The sequence below is a fragment of the Cnephaeus nilssonii genome (genome assembly GCF_951640355.1).
Source record: "Cnephaeus nilssonii genome assembly, chromosome: 7".
Taxonomy (NCBI): domain Eukaryota; kingdom Metazoa; phylum Chordata; class Mammalia; order Chiroptera; family Vespertilionidae; genus Cnephaeus; species Cnephaeus nilssonii.
Window position 1 is genome coordinate 75,375,197 of NC_137078.1, and position 22,530 is coordinate 75,397,726.

The 22,530-nt window shown below is 56.8% G+C and overlaps 4 protein-coding genes across 7 annotated transcripts; all 4 read left to right on the forward strand.

Annotated features, from left to right (window-relative positions):
• The first annotated feature begins 692 nt into the window (after positions 1–692).
• On the forward strand, positions 693–3,463 carry DPH2 (diphthamide biosynthesis 2). 3 transcript variants are annotated; one of them, XM_079777627.1, is made up of 6 exons: positions 694–1,027; positions 1,262–1,374; positions 1,617–1,840; positions 2,039–2,722; positions 2,805–2,981; positions 3,060–3,463. In XM_079777627.1, the coding sequence occupies exons 1-6, from the start codon at positions 881–883 to the stop codon at positions 3,182–3,184; spliced, it is 1,470 nt and encodes a 489-aa protein (XP_079633753.1). In that variant the 5' UTR covers positions 694–880; the 3' UTR covers positions 3,185–3,463. The 3 variants fall into 3 exon arrangements, with proteins under 3 accessions (XP_079633752.1, XP_079633753.1, XP_079633754.1); XM_079777628.1 differs by having other exon boundaries at positions 930–1,037; XM_079777626.1 differs by having other exon boundaries at positions 693–1,027; positions 2,805–3,463.
• Positions 3,464–3,468: 5 nt separating this feature from the next.
• Positions 3,469–3,864, forward strand: LOC307103506 (large ribosomal subunit protein eL29-like; the record flags this gene model as incomplete). Its single annotated transcript, XM_079777861.1, has 1 exon — positions 3,469–3,864. The coding sequence occupies one exon, from the start codon at positions 3,469–3,471 to the stop codon at positions 3,862–3,864; it is 396 nt and encodes a 131-aa protein (XP_079633987.1).
• Positions 3,865–8,689: 4,825 nt separating this feature from the next.
• ATP6V0B (ATPase H+ transporting V0 subunit b) lies at positions 8,690–11,966 on the forward strand. The gene is made up of 8 exons (XM_079778367.1): positions 8,690–8,881; positions 9,618–9,666; positions 9,898–9,981; positions 10,112–10,189; positions 10,387–10,456; positions 10,583–10,634; positions 10,790–10,980; positions 11,675–11,966. Exons 1-8 carry the CDS (start codon positions 8,815–8,817, stop codon positions 11,699–11,701), a joined length of 618 nt encoding a protein of 205 aa, XP_079634493.1. The 5' UTR covers positions 8,690–8,814; the 3' UTR covers positions 11,702–11,966.
• Positions 11,967–12,794: 828 nt separating this feature from the next.
• On the forward strand, positions 12,795–22,277 carry B4GALT2 (beta-1,4-galactosyltransferase 2). 2 transcript variants are annotated; one of them, XM_079777945.1, is made up of 7 exons: positions 12,795–13,198; positions 14,635–14,990; positions 15,206–15,441; positions 18,173–18,363; positions 18,551–18,673; positions 18,784–18,888; positions 21,395–22,277. In XM_079777945.1, the coding sequence occupies exons 2-7, from the start codon at positions 14,687–14,689 to the stop codon at positions 21,543–21,545; spliced, it is 1,110 nt and encodes a 369-aa protein (XP_079634071.1). In that variant the 5' UTR covers positions 12,795–13,198; positions 14,635–14,686; the 3' UTR covers positions 21,546–22,277. The 2 variants fall into 2 exon arrangements, with proteins under 2 accessions (XP_079634071.1, XP_079634070.1); XM_079777944.1 differs by having other exon boundaries at positions 12,795–13,118.
• Positions 22,278–22,530: the final 253 nt, after the last annotated feature.

Sequence of the window (22,530 nt, forward strand, 5' to 3'; positions counted from 1 at the left end):
CTACATGCTATCCAGTGCTTCTTCCTCCTCTTCTGCCTCTCCCCCATGGCCAGTGTAGCACATGAGCTAGGAGAATGAGAAGTCAAAAGCCCAGCTTCTGAAATCAGACCTAGGTTTGATAGATTGTGCCACTGACTTTCTGTGTCTTATTAGACAGGTAGTTAGCTTCTTTGAATCTCAGCCTCCTGACCTGTAAAATGGGACAATTCTTATTCTAAAGACTGTAAACTCTGAGGATGTACAGTGCCTGGTGAACAGTAATACTCAATGTTTGCCTGCTTGACCGACTGCGGATAATAGCAATGCTTTCAGTACATGTAATATAAAGGACTACTTTTATGTCTAAATTGTTTTGACCCAACAATCCTATTAGGAGTACTATTGCTACAAGCCCCAACCCACACATTAGGAAATAGCCATGGAGAAGTTGGAGTTGCGCAAATTGGAGTAATTATTTTCAGGGAGTGAGTGTTTCTGAGAGTGGGCAGTGGGCTGAACCTGAAAACTCAGCTTCTGCAGAGGAGAGCTAGAGGAACTACAATACCCAGAAGGCTCCGCATCTCCCCCGGAAGTACTTACGGTTGGCCTCGCGCTCTGAGGCCGATTGGCGGTTTGGTAGGCGAGGCTTGGGAAGCCGGAGCTGTGCTGGTTTGAGATTGGTAAGATTGCTATCAGCCCCGCCTCAAAACCCGGAAGTAGTCTCCAGTTGGCTCACGTGCAGCGAGGAAACGCGAGTTTTGGACGCGCGGCTAGTTGTTCGCTGCTTGGGGTCTGACTCCCAAGCTCCCCGCCCTCATCAAAGGACTGTGACCCATTGAGGGCCTCTTGAGTGCGGAGACCGAGGGATCCCCGCTGCTTCCCGTCACCTAGGCTCTACCTCATGGAGTCTACATTCAGCAGCCCCGCTGAGGCGGCGCTGGAGCGGGAGGCGGGCGCCGCGGGGCTGCTCACGCCTCTGGCGGACCTGGACCGAGTGTACGAGCTGCAGCGAGTCGTCGGGTTTGTCCGTGACCTGGCGTGTCAGCGGGTGAGGGCAGGTTAGGGAGGAGTGGCTCACCTCTCTGGGATGGGTCGCCCATAGGATCGGGGTCTCGGGGTAATTTTGTGCGGATCGGGGTGGGGGTGGGGGTGAGGGGAGGTGCTTCTCTGGGGCGAGAGGCTGTGAAGGTTGGTTGGGTAGGGACTCCCGGAAGGTTTTCCTTGAAGAGACGACCCTCGGTGAAGGAGAGGCCGTTTCTGACTCCATGATTTATGCTTACAGGTGGCCTTGCAGTTCCCTGACCAACTGTTGGGAGATGCTGGGGTTGTGGCTGCACGACTGGAGGAGACCACGGGGTCGAAAATGTTCATTCTGGGGGACACAGCCTATGGCAGGTGTGAAGTTGGGCTTAAGGACAGAGGCCTGGGGACCCAGGGTTTGTGGTGTTTTCCCTCTATGACAGTGCCTGCCCCTAATGGCTGTTTCTCTTTGATGATGTTCGATGACTGCCCTCCTGATAGCAGCTCCTCTCAGTGACAGTGTGTTTCCATACATCGTTTTCTTCACTGACCACATTTCCCATTGAAGACAGGAACTTTCTGATGAAACCTTCTCACTAATGGTATCTCCCCTGCAGCTGCTGTGTGGATGTGCTGGGTGCTGAGCAAGCTGGAGCTCAGGCCCTTGTACATTTTGGCCCTGCCTGCTTAAGCCCTCCAGCCCGCCCACTGCCGGTGGCCTTCGTCTTTGGTCAGCGTTCTGTGGCCTTGGAGCTCTGCGCCAAAGCCTTTGAGGCCCAGAATCCAGACCCCACAGCTCCCGTGGTGCTGCTGAGTGAGCCGGCCTGCGCCCATGCCCTGGGTGAGGGGTTTTGCCTGGGCATGCAGGGAGAGTGGGTCAGCTATTTTGTTCCTCATTTTCCCATTTCAGTACATCCCAGAGAGTTCTCAATATGGGCTTGACCCCAGCCTGTGCTTGTGGGTCACACTCAGTCTTCTGGGGAACAGGGGAGCTCTTGCTTTGCCAGGCCCCAACCCTGACCCCACTTCCTTCTTCCAGAGGCCTTGGCCACTCTCCTTCGCCCACGGTACGTGGACCTGCTTGTCTCCAGCCCAGCTCTTCCCCTGCCAGTGGGCTCCCTCAATTCAGAGCCTGAACCCCTGCAGCGTTTTGGGCGTCGCTTCCCCCTGGCCCCAGGAAGGTGTCTGGAAGAGTATGATGCTTTCTATGTGGGAGGCTCTGGGGCCAGCTCTGACCCTGACCTCGATCCTGACCTGAGCCGGCTGCTCTTGGGCTGGGCACCAGAGCGGTCCTTCTCCTCCTGCTGCCCGGACACAGGGGGGACTCGTGATGAAGGTGCCCGGGCTGGGCGGCTGAGGGCACGGAGACGATATCTGGTAGAGAGGGCCAGAGATGCTCGCGTGGTGGGGCTGCTGGTGGGCACGTTGGGTGTGGCCCGACACCGGGAGGCACTGGCACACTTGCGGAAGCTGACTCAGGCTGCCGGCAAGCACAGCTATGTGTTAGCTCTGGGGCGGCCCACACCTCCCAAACTTGCCAACTTCCCTGAGGTAGATGTCTTTGTGCTGTTGGCCTGTCCTCTTGGTGCCCTAGCTCCCCAGCCTTCTGGTAGCTTCTTCCGGCCTGTATTGTCACCATGTGAGCTGGAGGCTGCCTGCAACCCTGCCTGGCCGTCTCCAGGCCTGGCTCCCCACCTCACACACTACGCAGACTTATTGCCTGGTGAGTGGTGGGGCACTGCCTGAGCTGGAAACAGTTGGGGATGGAAGCAGGGGGCCAGTATGGATCATCTTTCTCCTCCTAGGCTCTCCCTTCCACGTGCCCCTCCCGCCACCTGAATCGGAACTGTGGGACATCCCAGATGTGTCACTCATTACTGGGGAGCTTCGACCCCTGCCTGCCTGGAAGCCATCAAATGATCCTGGATGCTCAGCCCTGGCCCCGCGGCCTCAGCTGGAGCTGGTTGAGAGTAGCCCTGCAGGTAAGTGTGCCAAGTCTCCACTCCCATCGGAATTCTCCTGGATTCAGCCCACTCAGCTTCCGTCCCCTCTCTTTGCAGCCTCGTTCCTTAGTTCCCGGAGCTGGCAAGGGCTGCAGCCTCACCTGGGTCAGACACCAGTGACAGGAGTCGTGAGCGGAAGACGAGGAATTGCCATCGCCTATGAGGATGAGGGAAGCAGCTGATACCCTGGGAGGCCAGAGACACAGATGGACTTAAGCAGGGGTCCTCAAACTTCTTAAACAGGGGGCCAGTTCACTGTCCCTCAGACCGTTGGAGGGCCGGACTATAGTTTAAAAAAAACTATGAACAAATTCCTATGCACACTGCGCATATCTTATTTTGAAGTAAAAAAACAAAACGGCAGAACCTCCCGCATGTGGCCCGTGGGCCGTAGTTTGAGGACGCCTGGACTTTAGGATCACTGCTAACTCTTCCGGTCCCAGGTGCTGCAGGCTTCAGTGCAGATATGGCCAAATCCAGGAACCACACCATGCACAACCAGTTCCGAAAATGGCACAGAAATGGCATCAAGAAGGAAATAGATCCAAAGTTCCTGAGAAACATACGCTTTGCCAAAAAGCACAAGAAGAGGCACATCACTAATGCCATGAGCACGTGTGCCAAGGCTGTGAAGGCCTTCATAAAGCCCACGGAAGTCAAGCCTGAGATCCCAAAGGGTGGCAGCTGCAAGCTCAGTCAACTTGTCTACATCATTCACCCCAAACTTGGGAAATGTGCTTGTGTCCCCATCACTGAGGGTCTCGGGTACTGCTGGCCAAAGGCCAAGGCAACACTTAAACCAAGCCTCAGGCTGCAGCTGCAACGCAGGCTCAGGCTCCCAAAGGTGCCCAGACCCCCATAAAGGCTCCACAGGAGAGGCCTCTGTCTGCTGATGTGAGGAGAGGACTGGTGTGACCCCTGGACTGCTATCTGCATGGAACTAGTGTCCTATGCTATTTGTACCAATAAACCTGAGGCAGGATCTGTTTTTTAAAAAAAAGACCTTTTAGTCCTCACCCCTCTGCCAGGATCCTTGAAGGAGCCTGGATGGAGGGCAGGCAGGCAGCCCCTCACTAAGGATAGGATCCAGCTTTGTCTTGTACTGACACTGGCACACGGCTTAGCACTTTCTGGCTTAGTAAAATGTTTGATGTTTGACTGACGGGGACTGATTTGGGGCATTCCTGAAGCCGCCTAGGCCCATCTGTTCTGAGAGCAGCCCAGGACCTCTGGCCAATCCCAGTTCCTGCTGTGCAGTTGAGGGTCTGTCCTTTTGAAAGGCAGGTTATAGATGGTCTAGACCAGTGGTCGGCAAACTGCGGCTCGCGAGCCACATGTGGCTCTTTGGCCCCTTGAGTGTGGCTCTTCCACAAAATACCACGGCCTGGGCGAGTCTATTTTGAAGAAGTAGCGTTAGAAGAAGTTTAAGTTTAAAAAATTTGGCTCTCAAAAGAAATTTCAGTCGTACTGTTGATATTTGGCTCTGTTGACTAATGAGTTTGTCGACCACTGGCTAGACCAGGATTTCTCAGCCTCTGCACAACTGATGTTTTGGGCCCGATAATTCTTTATGTGAGGGGCTATTCTGTGCATTGTAGCATGTTCAGCAGCATCCCTGATTTCTGCTCACTAGATGCCAGGAGCATACACTTTCTGATGTGATAATCAAAAATATCTCCAGACATTGACAAATGTCCCCTTTGGAAGCAATATTGCCCCCGGGTGAGAACCACTGGTCTATACTTGTGCTGTCCAGTATACCAGCTATTTTAAACATAATTTAAGGTTAAAAACTGAGTTTCCTGGTCACACTAGCCACAGTTCACTGCTCAGGTAGCCATGTAAGAGGACAGCGCAGCTATAGGACATTTCCATCATCACGGAAAGTTTGTTGGACAGTGCTGGTCTATACTGACTGATATGTTTCTCAGGGAGATTACAGAAATGAATAAATGAGATACGTTTTCTCCTGTTTTCTTTTTACTTGTAAAACACTGCAGGTCCTGTGGGTGGAGACCTGAATTGTCTGAATTTCTGTCTTCACTGTGTAATTGGGAAGAGAGGTTAAAGAGGCAATCACCACACACTGAAACAGTACTCTGAGAAGGGAAGCCCACAGGGGCAGCTGGAGCCAAAAGATGCTTCTCAGAAGGGTGATAAGCTGAATCACCTGGAGGGAAAAAATAACGAGAGGAGTGAAAAGGACACTTGGATAAAGGACACACCATTCTTAAACCAGAATGGTGGGTGCTTTAAGCAGAGTGGAGTTGCTGGACCCTAAAGGTTGAGAGGGATGAAGTGAAACAACTCACTCTTCATCTCAGACATTTTCTGAGAATCTTGGCATATTGGCAATGTCCGGGGTGTTGAAGATGTAACTTTCAGTATGTTAAAATCCATATCGCTGTAGAGCAAACCAATACGTCAAAATCAAAAGGGATCAACCAATTGACAAGATAGAATATATTGCAAATGTAGTATAAGCATCTTTAAAATGTATGTATAGCACTAGCCAATTTGGCTCAGTGGATAGAGCATCAGCCTGTGGACTGAAGTGTCCCAGGTTTGATTCTGGCCAAGGGCACATGCCCAGGGTTGCAGGCTCAATCCCCAGCAGGGGGCATGCAAGAGGCAACGGATCAATGATTCTCATTGATATTTCTATCTCTCCCTCTCCCTCTTTAAAATCAATAAAAATATATTTATAAATAAATAAAATATGTATAAAATAAACATTTGACTACAAAAAGTAACGTATAAAATATAAACAAAGATTTAGAAAATGGTAAATATATAATTTCAACAAATATAAAATGAATAAAATTTTTATAAATAGTATGTAAAAATAAACACATTGTAGATATTAAATTGAAATACAAATTTTGTATATTAACTGGAAGAGTTTAAAAGAATAGAAATAATATTGCTGATGAGTATGACTAGTATTCTTTTTTTTAATATATTTTTATTGATTTCAGAGAGGAAGGGAGAGGAAAAGATAGAAACATCAATGATGAGAAGAATCCTTGATCAGCTGCCTCTTGCACGCCCCCTATTGGGGACCAAGCACGCAATCTGGGCATGTGCCCTTGACCAGAATTGAACCCAGAACCCCTTAGTTCCCAGGCTGATGCTCTATCCACTGAGTCAAACCAGCTAAGGCGACTAGATATTCTTTTATTTTGTAAATTTAATAATTTTTAAACTCAAATACCAAAAACATTTCAGCATGTAATCAATAAAACAATTTTTTTCAATTACAGTTTACATATTTCGTGTTAGTTTCGTGGGTACAGCATAGTGGTTAGACAATCATATACTTTACAAAGTGTTCCCCCCAATAATTCAAGTACCCACATGGCACCATACATAGTTATTGCAATACTAGAGGGCCAGTGCACAAAATTCATGCATGGGGTTGGGGGGGATCCCCTCAGCCCAGCCCGCACCCTCTCCAATCCGGGACCCCTTGGGTGATGTCCGACTACCAATTTAGGCCCGATCCCTGGGATCAGGTCTAAACTGGTAGTCGGACATCCCTCTCACAATCCTGGACCGCTGGCTCTTAATGGCTCACCTGACTGCCTGCCTGGTCACCCCTAACTGCCCCCCCTGCTGGCCTGATCGCCCCTCATTGCCTCTGTGTGCCGGTCTGATTGCCCTTAACTGCCCCTTGCGGCCTGCCTGATCGCCCCTCACTGTCTCTGTGTGATGGCCAGGTCGGCCCCCAACTGCCCCCTCCCTGCTGGCCTGGTTGCTCCTAACTTCCCCCCCTGCCAGCCTAATCGCCCCCAACTTCACCCCCTGCCAGCCTGGTCGCCCCTAACTGCCCCCCGCCCCCTGCTGGCCTGGTCACCCCTTACTGCCCCCCCCCGCCAGCCTAATCACCCCCAACTTCACCCCCTGTCAGACTGGTTGCCCCCAACTGCACCCCCCCCCGTGCCAGCCTGGTCACCCCTAACTGCCCCCCCCACTGGCCTGGTCACCCCTTACTCTCCCCCCCACCAGCCTAATCGCCCCCAACTGCCCCCCTCTGCCGGCCTGGTCACCCCTAACTGTCCCCACCAGCCTGGTCGCCCCTCACCATCCCCCCCCCACCAGCCTGGTCACCCCACGCAGCCTGCTGTTCAGTCGTTTGGTCCTCCCTCACTAACCCCCCTGCCCGCCTGGTGATAGGCAGCCATCTTGTGAGGGCATGAGGGTTAATTTTCATATTACCTCTTTATTATATAGGATTATTGACTATATTCCCTATGCTATACTTTACACCCCCTTGACTATTTTGTAACTACCAATTACAAACATGTATTGAGTACCCACTGAGTGCCAAGCACTGGAAATACAACAGTGAGAGCAACAGAAATCCTTTCATGATGCTTACAACCAAAGCACTCAGTATGACAACGGTGATAAGTGTTATGGAGAAATATAAAGCTGGGAAGGGAGTGTAAGGGAGAGGGGGTTGCAATATTAAACAGATGGTCAGAGAAGGCCTTATGAAGAAGGTGAAAGAAGACTGAAAGGAAGTTACGGAGTGAGTTACGTGGATAATTAGGAGAAGCGGAGAGCAAGTGCAAGGTCAATGCGGTGAGGGTATGGCTGGTATGTTCAAGCGATAGCAGGATGCCAGTGCAGCCAGAGGAGTTGGTGGGGGCGTCATAGAGATGAAGGTCGGAACCACATTGGTAGAGGCCTAGTAAGCCATTAAAAGGACTATGGCTTTTAGAGTGAAATTGAGCCACTAGGGCATTTTGAAGAGAGTGACATGATCTTGCTGAAGTTTCTTAGGGTCCCAGAGCAGGCGCACCACCTTGCCTCAGGGTTAGGGAAGGCTCCGGGAAGAATGATTTCTGAGGCTCAGTAGCTGTTAGCCAGGCTTGGGGGTAAGCACTGTGAAGCGTGCTTCAGGCAGAGGGAAGAGCTTGAGGAACAGAGCACAACACCCTAGGGCAGCGATGGCGAACCTATGACACGCGTGTCAGCACTGACACGCGTAGCCATTTTGGCCAGGGACCTTGCCTAGCTTGTTCATCACGGTGTCCCTGGTACTTAAAACAGTATTAGTACATAATACTGGTAGATACTCAGTAAATATTTGTTGAATGAAGAATAGAAAAATAGAAACAATAATGCCCATTGCTTAATGAATAAAAAAGAATTACATAAATAATAGCACATCCATGTAGTGCAGTGATGGCGAACCTATGACACGCGTGTCAGCCCTGACACGCGTAGCCATTTCTGATGACACGCGGCCGCATGCCGAGGATGAAACATTTGCTGCTCCTGAGGATGAAACATTTGCGACTAGCGTCTTGGAGTTAGTTTTTTCCTCAAAGTGACACACTACCCGAGTTATGCTCAGTTTTTTGGCGAAGTTTGACACCCCAAGCTCAAAAGGTTGCCCATCACTGCCTAGCGGAAGGTTGGAGGCTAAGCTAGGGAGGCCCCGAGCAGGCTCGGGTGTAAGGCAGGGCTGGTGGACCGAGCAGGGCGGGGTGTCGGGGCTGAGAAGAATCGGCCTTGGAGATGCGCGAGAGACCTGCGAGGTGGACACCTGGCCAGGAGGGCGCCGGAGCCGCCTCCGCAGCCAGACTACACCAACCACAATGCTCAGCGCCGCAGTTCCGGCGTGGCGAGTCCTAGACCGGCCCCGGCGCAGAGCCCGGCCCGGGTCAGGTGGTGCCGGCGCGTCACGTGGGCGAGTCAGGTGACGGCGCGGGCGGCGGACGGACTGCGGGGCGGACGGTGGACGCAGGGACGCGGTTTCAGCTCTGTCTCCACCGACCCGTGCCCCGCCGTCACCGCCGCCATGACGGGGCTAGCGCTCCTCTACGCCGGGGTCTTCGTGGCCTTCTGGGCCTGCATGATCGGCGTGGGTGAGGCCGGGCCCTGGCGGGCGGGGCCGGCATCGGGGCCGAGCGGGCCGGTCTGGAGCCCGGCGGGGGTCGTAGGGTCCCGGGACCGCTGGGCTGCAGCGCGGGCTCAGTACCCCGGGCTCCGGGAGTTGCCACACGCCCGTGGGGGCCTCTGACCCCGACAGAGGAGACCCGAGCTCCAGCCGCTTGAGGAGGGGCGCGGGCGGGGGTAGGTGGGGCCGCGAAAGCAGCCCTGGGCGCGTTCTGTCGTCCCCGTCCCCCTGCCCCGTCTCGCGGCTGTCGACCCTGTTGCTCCTGACCGGCCTGCTTGGGTCATGAGCAGGCTGCTCCAGTTCCTCCTTTTCGGGTCGTTGAGCCACCCCCACCCCCACTCCCAGCTTGTTGGGGAAACAGCATCGCGGACTGGGCTGGCGGGATCCGGTGGAGCTTGGCCGGAGCCCTTGCTCCCTCCCTCCTTCCAGGGAATCCAGGCCTACGAGCTGCTGCCCCGAAGGGTCTAGGTCTGGGAGGTGGTGTCACTGAACGCGATGTTACTGAGGGAGTGGCAGGAAATGGAGGCCGGAGCAGAGGCACATCTGTGTAGAAAGACAGCCGTGCTTTTGCGCGGGGGCCAGCTTGACTTAGGTGTGGGCAGTCCATTGAGGTGGCCCATCCGCTGGGCAGGAGCTTCATGTCTAAGTTGGGGAGCTTCTCTGTAGAGAGCAGCCCCTAACCCCTTTTTTTCTCACTGCTGCAGGGATCTGCTACACCATTTTTGACTTGGGCTTCCGCTTTGATGTGGCATGGTAAGGGAGGGCAGGGAGAGGACTCCCCTCCGAGCTGCTTCTCTGCAGCCTTCCTTCTCTAAGTTGAGCCCCCTCCTCCACCCCACCCCCAGCTGCCTGGGATGTGGACCGTTCTGAGATAAGGGAGACTTTTAGCAACCAGTGCTGGTGGGTTTGGGGGTGTGGGGGAGTGAATGTTGTGCTCACTTCTCCTCCAAGACTGAATTGCTTTCCTCCCTGTCTCCACACCAGGTTCTTGACAGAGACTTCCCCCTTCATGTGGTCAAACCTGGGCATTGGCTTAGCGATCTCCCTGTCTGTGGTTGGGGCAGCGTGGTGAGTGTTGGGTGGTGTGATTCGGGGGGTGGGGGCTGAGTCATAGCAGGTGGTGGTGTTGGGTCCTTAGTCACCCTGGGGGCACTGACAAGCTTGGCCTCTGCTCATTGGTTTCTTATCCTTCCACCAGGGGCATCTATATTACTGGCTCATCCATCATTGGGGGAGGGGTGAAGGCCCCTCGGATCAAGACCAAGAACCTGGTCAGGTAAGTTAGGGCCCTTGGAAGGCTGTCAGAACCAGCTGCATTGGGAGCTGCCCGTTGGTTTGACTTGACATTCTGCTCCTGACCAGCCTCCTGATAAGGCGGATGCTAGTGGGGGAAAGGTGACTGGGGAGGAAGGTTGATTGCTTTCTAATCTCTTTCTCCTCTCAACCGCCTTTGCCCACCACTACTACCTCCAGCATCATCTTCTGTGAGGCTGTGGCTATCTACGGCATCATCATGGCAATTGTCCTTAGCAACATGGCTGAGGTATGGAGTACCGGGGGCCGGGGGGGGGGAGGATTTGGGCATCCATTCCAGTGTGTTCTACACGTTGCTTGGGGAGTACAGAGGAGCATAGAGGTTGGTTTCTGATGACTTCTCTGCCTCCCTCAGCCTTTCAGTGCCACTGACCCCAAAGCCATTGGCCATCGAAACTATCATGCAGGTAGGTGGGTGTGTGCAGGCAAACAGCTAGGACATCTGCTTTCCCCTTCCCACCCCCAGTTTAGACACCTCATTTTGATATTTGGTCGCCTACTGGGGCCTGCTTTGCGCAGTTGGGCTGTGATTGGCCTCAGTGCTCCCTTTCCACTCCCCCAGGCTACTCCATGTTTGGGGCTGGCCTCACAGTGGGCCTGTCTAACCTCTTCTGCGGAGTCTGCGTGGGCATTGTGGGCAGTGGAGCCGCCCTGGCTGACGCACAGAACCCCAGCCTCTTCGTGAAGATTCTCATCGTGGAGATCTTCGGCAGCGCCATCGGCCTCTTTGGGGTCATCGTTGCGATCCTACAGGTGCTGAATGCTGGGGAGCATCTGTCCTTGTCCCTAACCCAGACTCGCCCTCCTTCTAGAGGAGCTACAGTGCTCCCGCCTCCACCTGTGGAACCCACCACCTCATTCCCATCTTCTGGTTTTCCCCTTTTGAAGCTTTCGGCTTAATTTTGTTTCTAATCTGGAAACACTGACAACTGTCCTATTTTTTTTTTTCTGTTTTTTTTTGTGTGTGTGTCTGTGTTTCATTTAATCTCTCTTTTTGTTTGTCTCCATGGTTGGGATCTTGTCTGTGTCCAAATAAGTCTGTCTCGGCGTGTTTGACTGTGTTCAGCAGGGCCTGTGTGTATCTATGGTGCCAGTTGAATGGCATGTCTAAATTGTGTCTTCTCTGTCTGACAGTGTGTGCGTTTGTGGCTAATGATCAGCTTGAGGATCTGAGGGTGCCTGTGGGTGCCTGACTGGGTTGACTCTTGGTGACTGGCATTGTCTATATGCCACTTCTCTCCATCTTTCTGTCCCACAGCCTGACTGTGGATGTCTGACTGTCCCTGTTCATCTGTGTCTGTCTGTCATAGCATATCCATTCTGGTCCAGTCATCCATCTGTCGTCATCTGTCCATCTCACCACGAGTTCGTTAGGTCTGATCTGTCATTTGTCCCTCTTACCCATTCCTCTATCTCTGCCTGATTTCTCCTGTTGTTTTCTTTGCAGACCTCCAGAGTGAAGATGGGTGACTAGACAGAGTGTGGGTGGGGCCGTGCCCCACTCTTATTTATTTGTGGTTTTCCTGGGACAGCTGGAGCTGTGCCCCTTCACAGGGCTCGGTGTTCGGGGCCCTCCCTGCACTCACTTCTTGCTGCCTGTCGACTGGAGGCCCTGCCTGGCTGGATCCTCTGTGTGGGGAGTGGGCTGCTGATGACTGTGCAGCTCTGCACCTGTGCCCCACCTCCACCCCCAACCTGTCTTCCCAGTGTTTGTGAAATAAATGTATTTGTCTGGGCCAGTGCCGCTGTTGTTGCCCTTCTTACCACCTTTCCCAGGAGGGTAAACAGGCCCATCGGCCTCAACCTCCTGCCAGCCTCCTGCCACTCATACATACCGTCTCTGCTCTGGACAGAGCTGGCTCCTGGGTGGGATGGGAAGGGTGCTGGGCTGAGGACTCTGTGCCCCTGAAAATCTGTATTGAAGGGCATGAAGGAGTGGGGAGGTATGGGCCCAGGTGTTTGTGGGGGGCAGGATGGGGAGTGTCTGCCTAGTCCTATGCCCTTGGGACTCTGTCTGCAAAATCCAAATTGGCCATGTCTCCCTACCTGGCTCTGCCTTCAGGCATCCATCACTCCCTAGCCCGGTGGAGCCTGGAGCTTATGAATTTGCCTCTGCCTATCCCAGCACCATCCCCTGCCAGTGACTAATTCGATCCCTTGTTCCTGAGGCATTGTCCGGTCTAACCCAACCTCCTGTTACCTTAGGAAAGCCCCCCCACCTCCAGGCCCAAGCCACAAACTTTTGTCCCGCCTTTAAGGGTCCTGCTCAGCATCCCCTCCGCCGGCCCCTGGCAGACCGTTAATAACGCTCCCGTCACTGAGTCGCCAAGTCCCTAACCTCCCTGCCCTCGTCAGCCCCTGCGGCCCAGGCCCCGCTCCCCCGCGATGCGTTTGACCTACCACACCCTCTCCAGTCCGGACCGGGAATCCCACCCCTGGAAAGAGCCTGGCCGACTTCCTACGCCCCTCCCGGTCCGGCGCCGCCTCCTTCCCCGCGCTCCGCCGCGCTCGGCCGCCGGCAGGGGCGGGCGGCGGAGGCGCGCGGCGGGTGCGGGCGCGCTGGAGGCGGGGGCCGCGGGGGCGCGCGCGCGGATGCGCCGGCCGGGCCTGCCCCTCCGAGGCGCCGTAGCGCGGGAGGGAGGTGGCGGCACTGTGGTCCGTCGGCCCGGGGTCCGTGGGTCTGCCCGGGCGCCCGGCCCCGCCCTGCGCCCCGGGGTGGCTCCGCACCATGGCCCGAGGCGGCGGCGGCGGGAGGCGGCCCGGGGGCCGCGGGGGCCGCTGACCCGGCGGCGGGAGGCGGCGGGGCCCGACCATGGGGGACGGAGCCGTCTGCAGCCGCCGGAGCCGGGAAGCCAGCCCCAGCCGGAGCAGCGCCCCCTGCTGAGCGCCGGGTGAGAGGGAGGCGCGCGCGGCCCCCAGCTCCGGGCCCCCAGATTCCAGACCCGGCCCCGCGATCCCCGCCCAGGACCCGGTGAGAGAGGCGCGGGCTGCCGGACCCCGGCCTGGCGTTACCTCGCCCCACCCCCATCCCTCGGCTCCCCTGGGCTCCGCTGCCCGCCCCCGACCGGCCTCCTTTATTGTCCCTGCTCCCCGGGCCTCGTGGCGCGGGGAGGCGCTCCGCTCACGTTTCCCCTTTGCCTCGGCCCCCGCCTCACGTCCACTCCCCCAATCCACGCCTCCCCACCCCCCGGCTCCACACCCTCCGGGTCTTCGCTGCCTCCCCAGTCCCGGGGTGCCACGTGTTCTGGCGGCTCAGCCTTGCAGCCCTGCCCACACGCACCTCGCTCCCGGTGGTCCGCCTGACCCAGAACTCCTGCCCCGGGAGGGGTGGGGATGTTTGCACGTGGGGCCGCGTGTTGGGAGGCGCCCGGGAGCTTGTAGGTACGGCTGCGTAAGTGCAGGACCAGCGGCTTTGTGTGTGCGTGTGTAACTTGTGTGTGACTGTCACCTGGGTGTGTCTGTAGGTAGTTCTCGGTGTGTGTCGGTGCAGGTGAGAATAGCTGGGACCAGGGGTGTCTGTGTGGCTGTGTATCTGTGAGTGAGACTCACCCCGCAACCTGAGGCGCCGCTAGAAGTGGCCTCAGAAGTGTGGCTGCTCCGTGGGAACCGCCGCTGGAGCTGTGCCCGGGCAGGACCCTCTCCTGCCGCGCTGAGTGCCCCCCCTCTGTCTCCAGGGCTCCAGCGCCCCTGTTCTGGGAAGCAGAACCAGCAGTGCTGGGCAGGCCCCAGAGAGTTCAGCCCAACCCTTGAGGTCTTATGGGGGGTGCCTGTGCCCCACCCTGTACTTTGACCTCTTGTTCCAGAAGGAAGGGATCCCATAGACATCCTGTATTCGGGCCATCGGGACGCTGAGGGCCACTCCCCAGCCTGCTTCCAGCTGGCCTGGCCTGCTTGCCACTGGGGCCTGTGTGACCAAACCACTGCCCACCATGCTCCTGGGAGGACTAAGTGAAGTCGTGGGTACAGAGACTCCTGCCTGGCAGGTGCTCCGGAAATGGCCCCCTTCCCCAGACCAGGGGTCCTGGGATCGGTATACTGCCCTGCGGGGTGTCTGTTCTCTGGGCACAGGTACACGTGTGGGTCTCTAGGTACACCTGCTCCATGTTTAGCTATGAACCAGTGTGGTCAGAGGCCACATGTCCATGTTCCTGGGAATACGTGTGTGTCTGTGTAGACAAGGAATGTAAGCTTATGTGGGTAAGCACTCAGATGCATGAAGATGTGTGATTATTGAGTTGCTAGGGACTGTGTCTGTGTGTCTTTGCAGGTAGAGTGTGAGTCCGGGAGTGTCACAGGTAAATGTGAGGATGCGGGTCCATGAGTATGAGCAGCGGGCAGGAGGTGGGTGGGTAGCCTCGTCCATGGGCCCTAACCGGCTGGGTTGGTTTCTCTCCTACCTTTGCTCAGGCCGGCAGCCGGATGCCCGGGCCCATTGGGCGGGCCGGAGGCCGCCTGCGGGATGAGCAGACTGCTGGGGGGGACGCTGGAGCGCGTCTGCAAGGCTGTGCTCCTCCTCTGCCTGCTGCACTTTCTCGTGGCTGTCATCCTCTACTTTGACGTCTATGCCCAGCACCTGGCCTTCTTCAGCCGCTTCAGCGCCCGCGGCCCGGCCCGTGCCCTTCACCCAGCTGCCAGCAGCAGCGCCAACTGCTCCCGGCCCAACACCACTGCCCCCAGCTCCGGCCTCCCCGAGGTCCCCAGTGCCCGGCCTGGCTCCACGGCTCCCATCCTGCCGCCCTGTCCCGACTCGCCGCCTGGCCTTGGTGAGCCTGCAGGGTAGGGCATGCCCGTAGGGGTGGGCAGAGGACCTCACCCTTCCATGGGGAATGGAGTCTTGACCAATGGGGTGCCAAGGGTCCGGGTCTGTTGTAAGAGGGCTACCCCTCGGGGTTCCCTCGCCCACCCCCAGGCTGAGGGAGAGGGCTGGTGTCCCTGGATTCGGATGAAGTCCTGATTCCTGCCACCGTCCTGCCTGCAGTGGGCCGACTGCTGATTGAGTTTACCTCACCCATGCCCCTGGAGCGGGTGCAGAGGGAGAACCCCGGTGTGCTCCTGGGTGGCCGCTATACACCGCCCGACTGCACCCCAGCCCAGACGGTGGCAGTCATCATCCCCTTTCGACACCGGGAGCACCACCTGCGCTACTGGCTCCACTACCTGCACCCCATCCTGAGGCGACAGCGGCTGCGCTACGGCATCTACGTCATCAACCAGGTGTGCCGCCTGTGGCCCCCAGGTTGGGTACCAACCACCAGGGAACCCACGGGCACTTGGGCGCGTGGAGCTCATGTGCCTGTTGGTACATACGTGGGTTTGGGGGCATTCGTGGTCCTTGTCTGCCATGGTTGTGTGGCTATGTGAGTGACCTGTGGGGGTACATGTGTGTTGGTGTGCATATTTGTGAAGGGGATACGTGCGTGTGAATGTTGGCATGCACACTGGCGGAGGTGTGCCTGGCTTTAATGGGCACGAACCCCATTGTCTTCCTTTGGTGGGCCCCATCCCATGGTGGCGGAGACCTGGGGGGTGCCGGCCATGAGGTGTTGAGGGCCGAGGAGAGGAAGAGTTAGTCCTCAGAGAGGGATGAAGTCTGCCTTAGTGCCCAGTGCTGGCCCAGCTGAAGCCCAGGGTCTCGGCTCACTTTCTGAGCCCAGCCAGGGCTGGCCACTGGAGCCCAGAGAGGGCCTGGCTTAGGCCCTCCTCCCCACAGGAAACTCCCAGACTTGGACTTGGATCCCTGGGGACTCCAGGGCGATGGTGTGCGTCTGGAGTTGGAGCAGGGAGCTGTGGGCGCACCAAGGGGCCTGGTCCAGCCCTGGGCTTGGGAAGCAATGGTGGAGATGGGTCTTGAGGGATGAACAGGCGTCAGCTGGCAGAGGACTGGCGGAGGCAGGCATGCTAGGCAGAGGGACCTAGAGGCCTCCGCGAGAGAGCTGGTCTCGTGTGTTCAGGAATTGTTGGCTGAGGTGTGGCGTCCAAAATGAAGGGTGGGTAACAAAGATGAGGCTGGAAGAGCTGACGGAGGCCAAATCCATAAGGGTCTTAGGAGGCCTGTTAAGCGCCTGAAATCCAGCCAGAAGGTGGTGGGCACCATTGTAAAGTTTTAAAGGGGGAGCAGTGTGTGTGTGTTTAAGGAAAGATCACTGATGGCACGTGGAGAATGGCCTGGGAGAGGAGACTCGAGGCAGGGTGACCAGTGGGAAGAGGCTGTGATGTGGAGGAAAGAAATGGTGGGCATGGTGTGAATCAGGCCGTGGTTGTGGGGTGGAAGGGAGAGATGTGACACCGGTGGTGGAGAGTGAGGAAAGGGAGACGCCAGGACAGCTTGAGTGCTCTGTCTTGGTGTTTGCGGCGCCTGTGAGCAAGATGGAAACCCAGGAGCCGGACCAGGTCTGGGGGAGAGCCTGACTCTGAATTCTTTCCTGCACGTGATGCGTGTGAGTGCCTGGGGGAAGTGTGAGCGCAATGATTAGCAGGCAGTTGGTCAAATGAGTCAACCTTGGAGTGAGGTCTGCGGCGGAGAGCGGGGTCTGGGAGCCACCAGGATGTAGATGGTCCCGAAAACCAACCATGTCCAACCTGCCAGGGAGCACGGGGCCTGGGCGGAGAGGCCAGCTTGGGAGAAACGGGTGGAGGGAGAGAGAGATCGGCCAGAAAGGTCTGAGGAGACCCGGGAGGGTGCGGCGTTCTGGGGGCCCAGGAATAGGTGTCAAGGAGGAAGCGTGGTGAGTGGATTTAGCAACAGGGTGGGCCCGGCGAGAGCCATTTCGGGGGCATCGTGGGGGCGGAAGCAGATTGCAGTGGGCTGAAGAATCAGATTTGACAACATGGAAACAGGCAATTGGAGACAGATCCTTAAAAGAAGCAAACCTCTGCCAACAAGGGATGGCAAAAAGGTAGGGCAGTGGTTAGAGGGAGGTTTTCTCTTCCCGATGGGAGAGAATTGGGCATGCGTAGGAGCCCTGTGGGAGAAACCTGAGCTCCTGGCTGGTGAGAGAGGTTGGAAAGGAGTTCCGATGAGCCCCGAGATAACGGACAGCTGCTCCGAGGACTGGAGGGAGCGAAGGTGCAGGGGGAGAAGGGAAGGAAGCAAGAACCCCGGGCGGTTCAGGGCTCCCGGGTAGCAGCTCCCACCCCGTTAGGCCAAAGCTGGCTGGTGGTGAGGAAGGGCCCCTGAAAGACCCTCCACCGGTGCCTCTCTGGCTCCCAGGCTCCCTGGACCATGACTGCCTGTGCTTGTCGTTTTGTTGGGAGACAAGTGACCTCGCCCGTCCTGTCCTGGTCTCAGAGGCTCCCCAGGGAACTGGGTGTAGATCCAAATGAGCCAGAGGGGACAGGTGGCTGAGGCTCCGGAGCTCAGTCCCGTGGTTTCGGGCATTCGCTGTTCGTCTCACTTTGTGACTGTGCTCAGTAGGGATGCAGTGTGCTCAGGGCTGCTCATCTCCAGGATCCCCAGTGGCACAAACAAGACGCCTGGCACAAAGACCAGGCCGCAGGGCATGTTTGAGTGAAGGGAAGATTGAACTAAGAGCTCTAAATCACCGTTTAAGTGGACACCAGCATACGTGAAGCACGCGGGAAGGGATGAATAATGATACCGCGGCGGGGAGGTTTCACGGAGTCCTTCCAGACGTGAGGAGAGTATCCCAGGCAGAGGGCACTGTAACACCAAGGCCAAGGCGAGGAAGAGTTGAGCCCCTGAGGAATGTGGTGGAGCTGGCCCTTGGTGTCTGAGGGCAGTGGCCAGAGAGGAGGCTAGAGCCAAATCATGAAAGGCCTGAGAAGGCCGGGCCCAGGGTCAGGAGCTGGACTTGATCCTAGGAGTCTGCAGGAGCCACGAAGGGGGTGGGGGGTGGGCAGTAGGCCCATGGGGACCACTCTGGACAATGGCAGGTGCTTGCCAGTCACAGGACCAGAGCTGACCTGACCCCTCCCCCAACCCCAGCATGGTGAGGACACCTTCAACCGGGCCAAGCTGCTCAACGTGGGCTTCCTGGAGGCGCTGAAGGAGGACGCCACCTATGACTGCTTCATCTTCAGTGACGTGGACCTGGTCCCCATGGATGACCGCAACCTGTACCGCTGCGGCGACCAGCCCCGCCACTTCGCCATCGCCATGGACAAGTTCGGCTTCCGGTGAGAACTCCCTTTTCAGCTGAACCCAGAACTACCCACCCTCACCATCCCCGCCTCCCCTAACACACCCAGGCCCTCGCTCCCAGCCCCAGTGCCCCCCTAGCTCCTGGCCCGGGGCACACTCTTCCCCACCCATCTCCATCCTCCCCTCAGGCCCCTCACTGACGCCCGCCCTCCTGCACAATAGGCTGCCCTACTCTGGCTACTTTGGAGGCGTGTCGGGCCTGAGCAAAGCCCAGTTCCTGAGAATCAATGGCTTCCCCAATGAGTACTGGGGCTGGGGTGGTGAGGATGACGACATCTTCAACCGGTGAGTGACGGGGTGGAGAGTAGGCTGGGAGCATGAGAGGGTGGGACAGACCGGGCGGGGCTGCCTGCCCTTCGTGCCGCCTGCTGCAGTCCACCTGTCCCCATCCCCAGGATCTCCCTGACTGGGATGAAGATCTCACGCCCAGACGTCCGCATAGGCCGCTACCGCATGATCAAGCACGACCGGGACAAGCATAACGAGCCCAATCCTCAGAGGTGACCCCCAGCACCCTGACCCCAAGGGCTCCTAACCCCTTACTCCCTGGGGTGACCCCCTGTGCAGTGGATCCCCAGAGATGATCCCAAGGCCCCCGACCCTTGACGTGAATCTCAGCACCTCTGGTCCCTGTTCCCTGCCCGCCCGCTCAGCCTCACCCAGGCAGCTCTCACTCCTGGCTTGATTCCTAGCAGTGACTAAAATGTAAAGGCAGGGCTCAGACTGTCACTGAGTAGATTGCATTCCCATCCCCACGGAGCAGATAGGATGAGAGAGAGACAGCACTGGGCTCAGCTCCTGGGCCTGGAGCTCAACAAAGGCCTGAGCCCTAGGCGTGTGGGATGGGGATTGGAAAGACAGTACTGACCCTCTGAGCTGGGAGTAGGCAGCTCTGTCTCTGAGGGTGTAGCAACATTTGGTGTCTGGCGCTGGCTAGGAGAAGTGCCTGAGAGCATGTGAAATGTAGACAAGGGCTTCCTGCCACTGTTCAGGGACTGACTGGTGCCAAACCTGCTGGGGAGAAGGGTCCAGAGCAGGATGTCCCATACGAAGTTCCTTCTAGGGAGGGAGATAGGCAGTTATGGCACAAGGTGGTCAGGGCAAGGTGCTGTCCTGGCCGAGTGATGGTGGGAAGCCTCCTGGAGAATGTGTAGTAAACTGGAGTTTGACAGCTATTCATTCAGCAGGTATGTCTCACACACCTACCTTGGGCACAGTGCCATTTTCACCAGGTTAATAGAGGAGGCCAGTTTGGATAAAAGGAAATAGTATGTGTCGGAGTCTGGAATGTGAGCATGCATGGTATATGCTGAGAGTCCGAAACTCGTGGGTATTAAAATTCCTGAGGGCTGAGACTGACGGTAGAGAAGATCATTGATGGGTGTTGGGAGTCCCAAATCCCAGGTTGTCAGTTTCACTTTTGTCCCAGGGGCATTGGGGAGTCATGGAAGGGACCACCCTTGGAGCTTGAGGAAGGTGAAGGGCTGCAGAGCTGCTGGGTGGAGCCGGAGGGAAGCCGACCAGGCCTGAAGGAATCCATGGGAACCCAGGAGCATGCTGGGAGTGAGGCTGCTCTGCTCTAGCTGGAACAGTAGGGTGGTTCCGCTCTGAGCCCAGGGTGTAAGAGTGGGGAGTGCCGCACTGATGGAGGGTTGATGTTTGGCAGAAGCATGAAGCACCGGGTGCCCAGGGAGCTGATGGAAAAGCAGTTTAGGTGAAAATCAAGGTGAGCAGGGAAGGGACAAAAGACTGGGAGAAGGCTTCAGAGCAGCTGAGAGAGAGAGCTCAGAGAGGGGTCTGAGCTGAGCTCAGAAGGACTGGGAGGACCAAAACAGTTGGCACGGGAGTGCAGCTCTGCTAGAAGCACAGTGCCGGGAGCCTTGGTCCTGGTTCAGGAATAGCCATCATCAATTAGTGATGTCTGCCGTGGGTGGGTGAGTGACAAGATAGCAAGAGGTTCTGGCTAAAGGTGTCTGTGGGCGGTGGTTTCATCTACCCAGCTGCTTTTGCCTTGAATCTAGGAGCCCTCCTGGATTCGTCTTCCACTCACCCTCCATGTCCCAACCATCAGCAAGGGCCACCCCCAAACATACCCGAGCCCATCAGCATTTCCCTTTACTACACCTTCTGCCTGCACCACTGCGGTGACTTCTCTCTGGTTTCCCTGCTTCCCCTTTGCCCTTCTGTGGTTCATGTTCCCTGACCCCTCCTCCCCCAGACTGGGCCAAAAATCCCTCCATGTCTTCTTGCTCACAGAATAAAAACCTGCTTCCTCTGACTTAGAGCCCTGCCCATGCCTGATGTAACCGCCAAGCTAAGTCTTCCTCTCTTTCTTCCCTTGGCCCATTAGGGTCTAGCCACACAGCTGTGCAAATTCTCATTCCCAGTTTAGATCAGCAGGTGCTGTTACCTCTGCCTAGAATGCTCTCCCTCCTGCTGTCAGCTTGATGTCACATACTCACCCCTTCCAAGTCAGTCTTCTTGGTCTCCCTCTCCTATGTCCCCTGGCACTAATGCTGTGTTCCTTGTGTGTTACCTGTCTCCCCTCGTGGCATAGATTTGCCATGAGAGGAAGGACCTTGCTGGCCTGTTTATGGCGGTGTCCCTGGTGCTTAGGGTAGAGCCTGGCACATGGGGACTGCTCAACAAATAGATGGTGAAGGAGTGACTAAAGGATGAGGAACAGAGGATGGCCGAGATGATGGTTTGGGGAGTAAAGATGACACATTGCATTTGAGGTGTCTGTGGGATGCCCTATGTCTGGGTCTAAAGAAGGAAGGTCTGAGATGAGAGATTTGTGGGGATGTCACAGTTCTGGACTTTGCGGGGGAGATCTGTTTTGAGGGCAATTGTAAGAGCAAAAGGGCTCCAGGCAGGTGGAGGGTGGAGGGGTGGCAAGGAGAACCGGGTCACCCCTGGAGGAAGCTGAGATGGCTTGACCCTTGGTCCCAGAGATGTTGGGTTTGGTGGTTAGCCCTGATCTGGAATCATTTCCATCCTGTCTAGGTTTACCAAGATTCAAAATACGAAGCTGACCATGAAGCGGGACGGCATCGGGTCAGTGCGGTACCAGGTCTTGGAGGTGTCCAGGCAACCGCTCTTCACCAACATCACAGTGGACATTGGACGACCCCCATCATGGCCCCCCCGGGGCTGACACTAAAGGACAAAGGCTCCCGTGCCAAGGATTGCTGGCCAGAGGACTGACCTTCAGCCTGGCTGGCGGTTGCTCTGTGGGAGATCCCCCAGGACTGAAACTGTGGGCTCTGTTTTTCTGAGGGTCTTCAATAGGCCCTCCCAGCTGCACCTAGAAATTTCAGAACCTACTTTGGAGGGGCTTCCATCCTGAACAGGCCCCTCAAGTTTGGGGGGGCCTCTGGGGTCATTCCTCCTTACTCCTCCCTCCCCAGCCGAGCCCCCCTTACTGTCAGGATTGGGCCAGCCCCTGCACTGCCTCATGGAGTGGCCTGGGCTAGGTCACTCCACCTCTCTGTGCCTCAGTTTCCCCTCCCTTGAGTCCCCTAGGGCCTGGAAGAATGGGAGGTATGACTCGGGGGCAGTGCCACTTCCAGGGGGACTTCTCAGACCTGGGGATCCCCCTTGCTCCCAGGGGAGGGGAAACCTTTTTCATTCAACATTGTAGGGGGCAAACTGGTGGCCCCCTGCTGAGGAGCAGCCCCAGGAGGGGACCAGAGGGGGTGCTGTGTTACTGCCTGGGATCTTGGGGTTGGGCTTTGCATGGGTGGCAGGTAGGGCTTGGATCCGTCGGTCTGGTTCCCATCTCCCTGTCTCAGAGCAAAGGCAGTAGCCCCAGGGCTAGCTTGTGTTTGTACATTGCACAGAAACTTGTGTGGGTGCTTTAGTAAAAAACGTGAATGGAGCAGCCCCTTTGTCTGATTGGGGATGGGACTCTGGGTCCCTGAATCCGGACCCTGGGTGTGTGCGGGAGGGCGCCTGGCCCAGCCCCTCGGAGCGGGGTGCTCTAAGGGGAGAGGTGTACTCTGCACGGCAACCAAGTAATAAGCCCAGCGGGCTCAGATTACTCGGCTCTTCCACCCTGTCCAGAGCTACAGGAACAGGCCGAAAGGGGCCACGGGTGAGACCAAGGTGCTTGGGGTCAGGATCCTTCGGGTAATTGGATG

Excerpts from the sequence above, each read along its gene's own strand:
- DPH2 (XM_079777626.1), top strand. The coding sequence starts at position 881 with ATGGAGTCTACATTCAGCAGCCCCGCTGAGGCGGCGCTGGAGCGGGAG. Across the intron at positions 1,375-1,616 it reads GGGGACACAGCCTATGGCAG|CTGCTGTGTGGATGTGCTGG; the intron begins GTGTGAAGTTGG and ends TCTCCCCTGCAG. Across the intron at positions 1,841-2,038 it reads GGCCTGCGCCCATGCCCTGG|AGGCCTTGGCCACTCTCCTT; the intron begins GTGAGGGGTTTT and ends TCCTTCTTCCAG.
- ATP6V0B (XM_079778367.1), top strand. The coding sequence starts at position 8,815 with ATGACGGGGCTAGCGCTCCTCTACGCCGGGGTCTTCGTGGCCTTCTGG. Across the intron at positions 9,667-9,897 it reads TTCCGCTTTGATGTGGCATG|GTTCTTGACAGAGACTTCCC; the intron begins GTAAGGGAGGGC and ends TCTCCACACCAG. Across the intron at positions 10,190-10,386 it reads AAGACCAAGAACCTGGTCAG|CATCATCTTCTGTGAGGCTG; the intron begins GTAAGTTAGGGC and ends TACTACCTCCAG.
- B4GALT2 (XM_079777944.1), top strand. The coding sequence starts at position 12,820 with ATGCGCCGGCCGGGCCTGCCCCTCCGAGGCGCCGTAGCGCGGGAGGGA. Across the intron at positions 18,364-18,550 it reads ATGGACAAGTTCGGCTTCCG|GCTGCCCTACTCTGGCTACT; the intron begins GTGAGAACTCCC and ends CCTGCACAATAG. Across the intron at positions 18,674-18,783 it reads GATGACGACATCTTCAACCG|GATCTCCCTGACTGGGATGA; the intron begins GTGAGTGACGGG and ends CCCCATCCCCAG.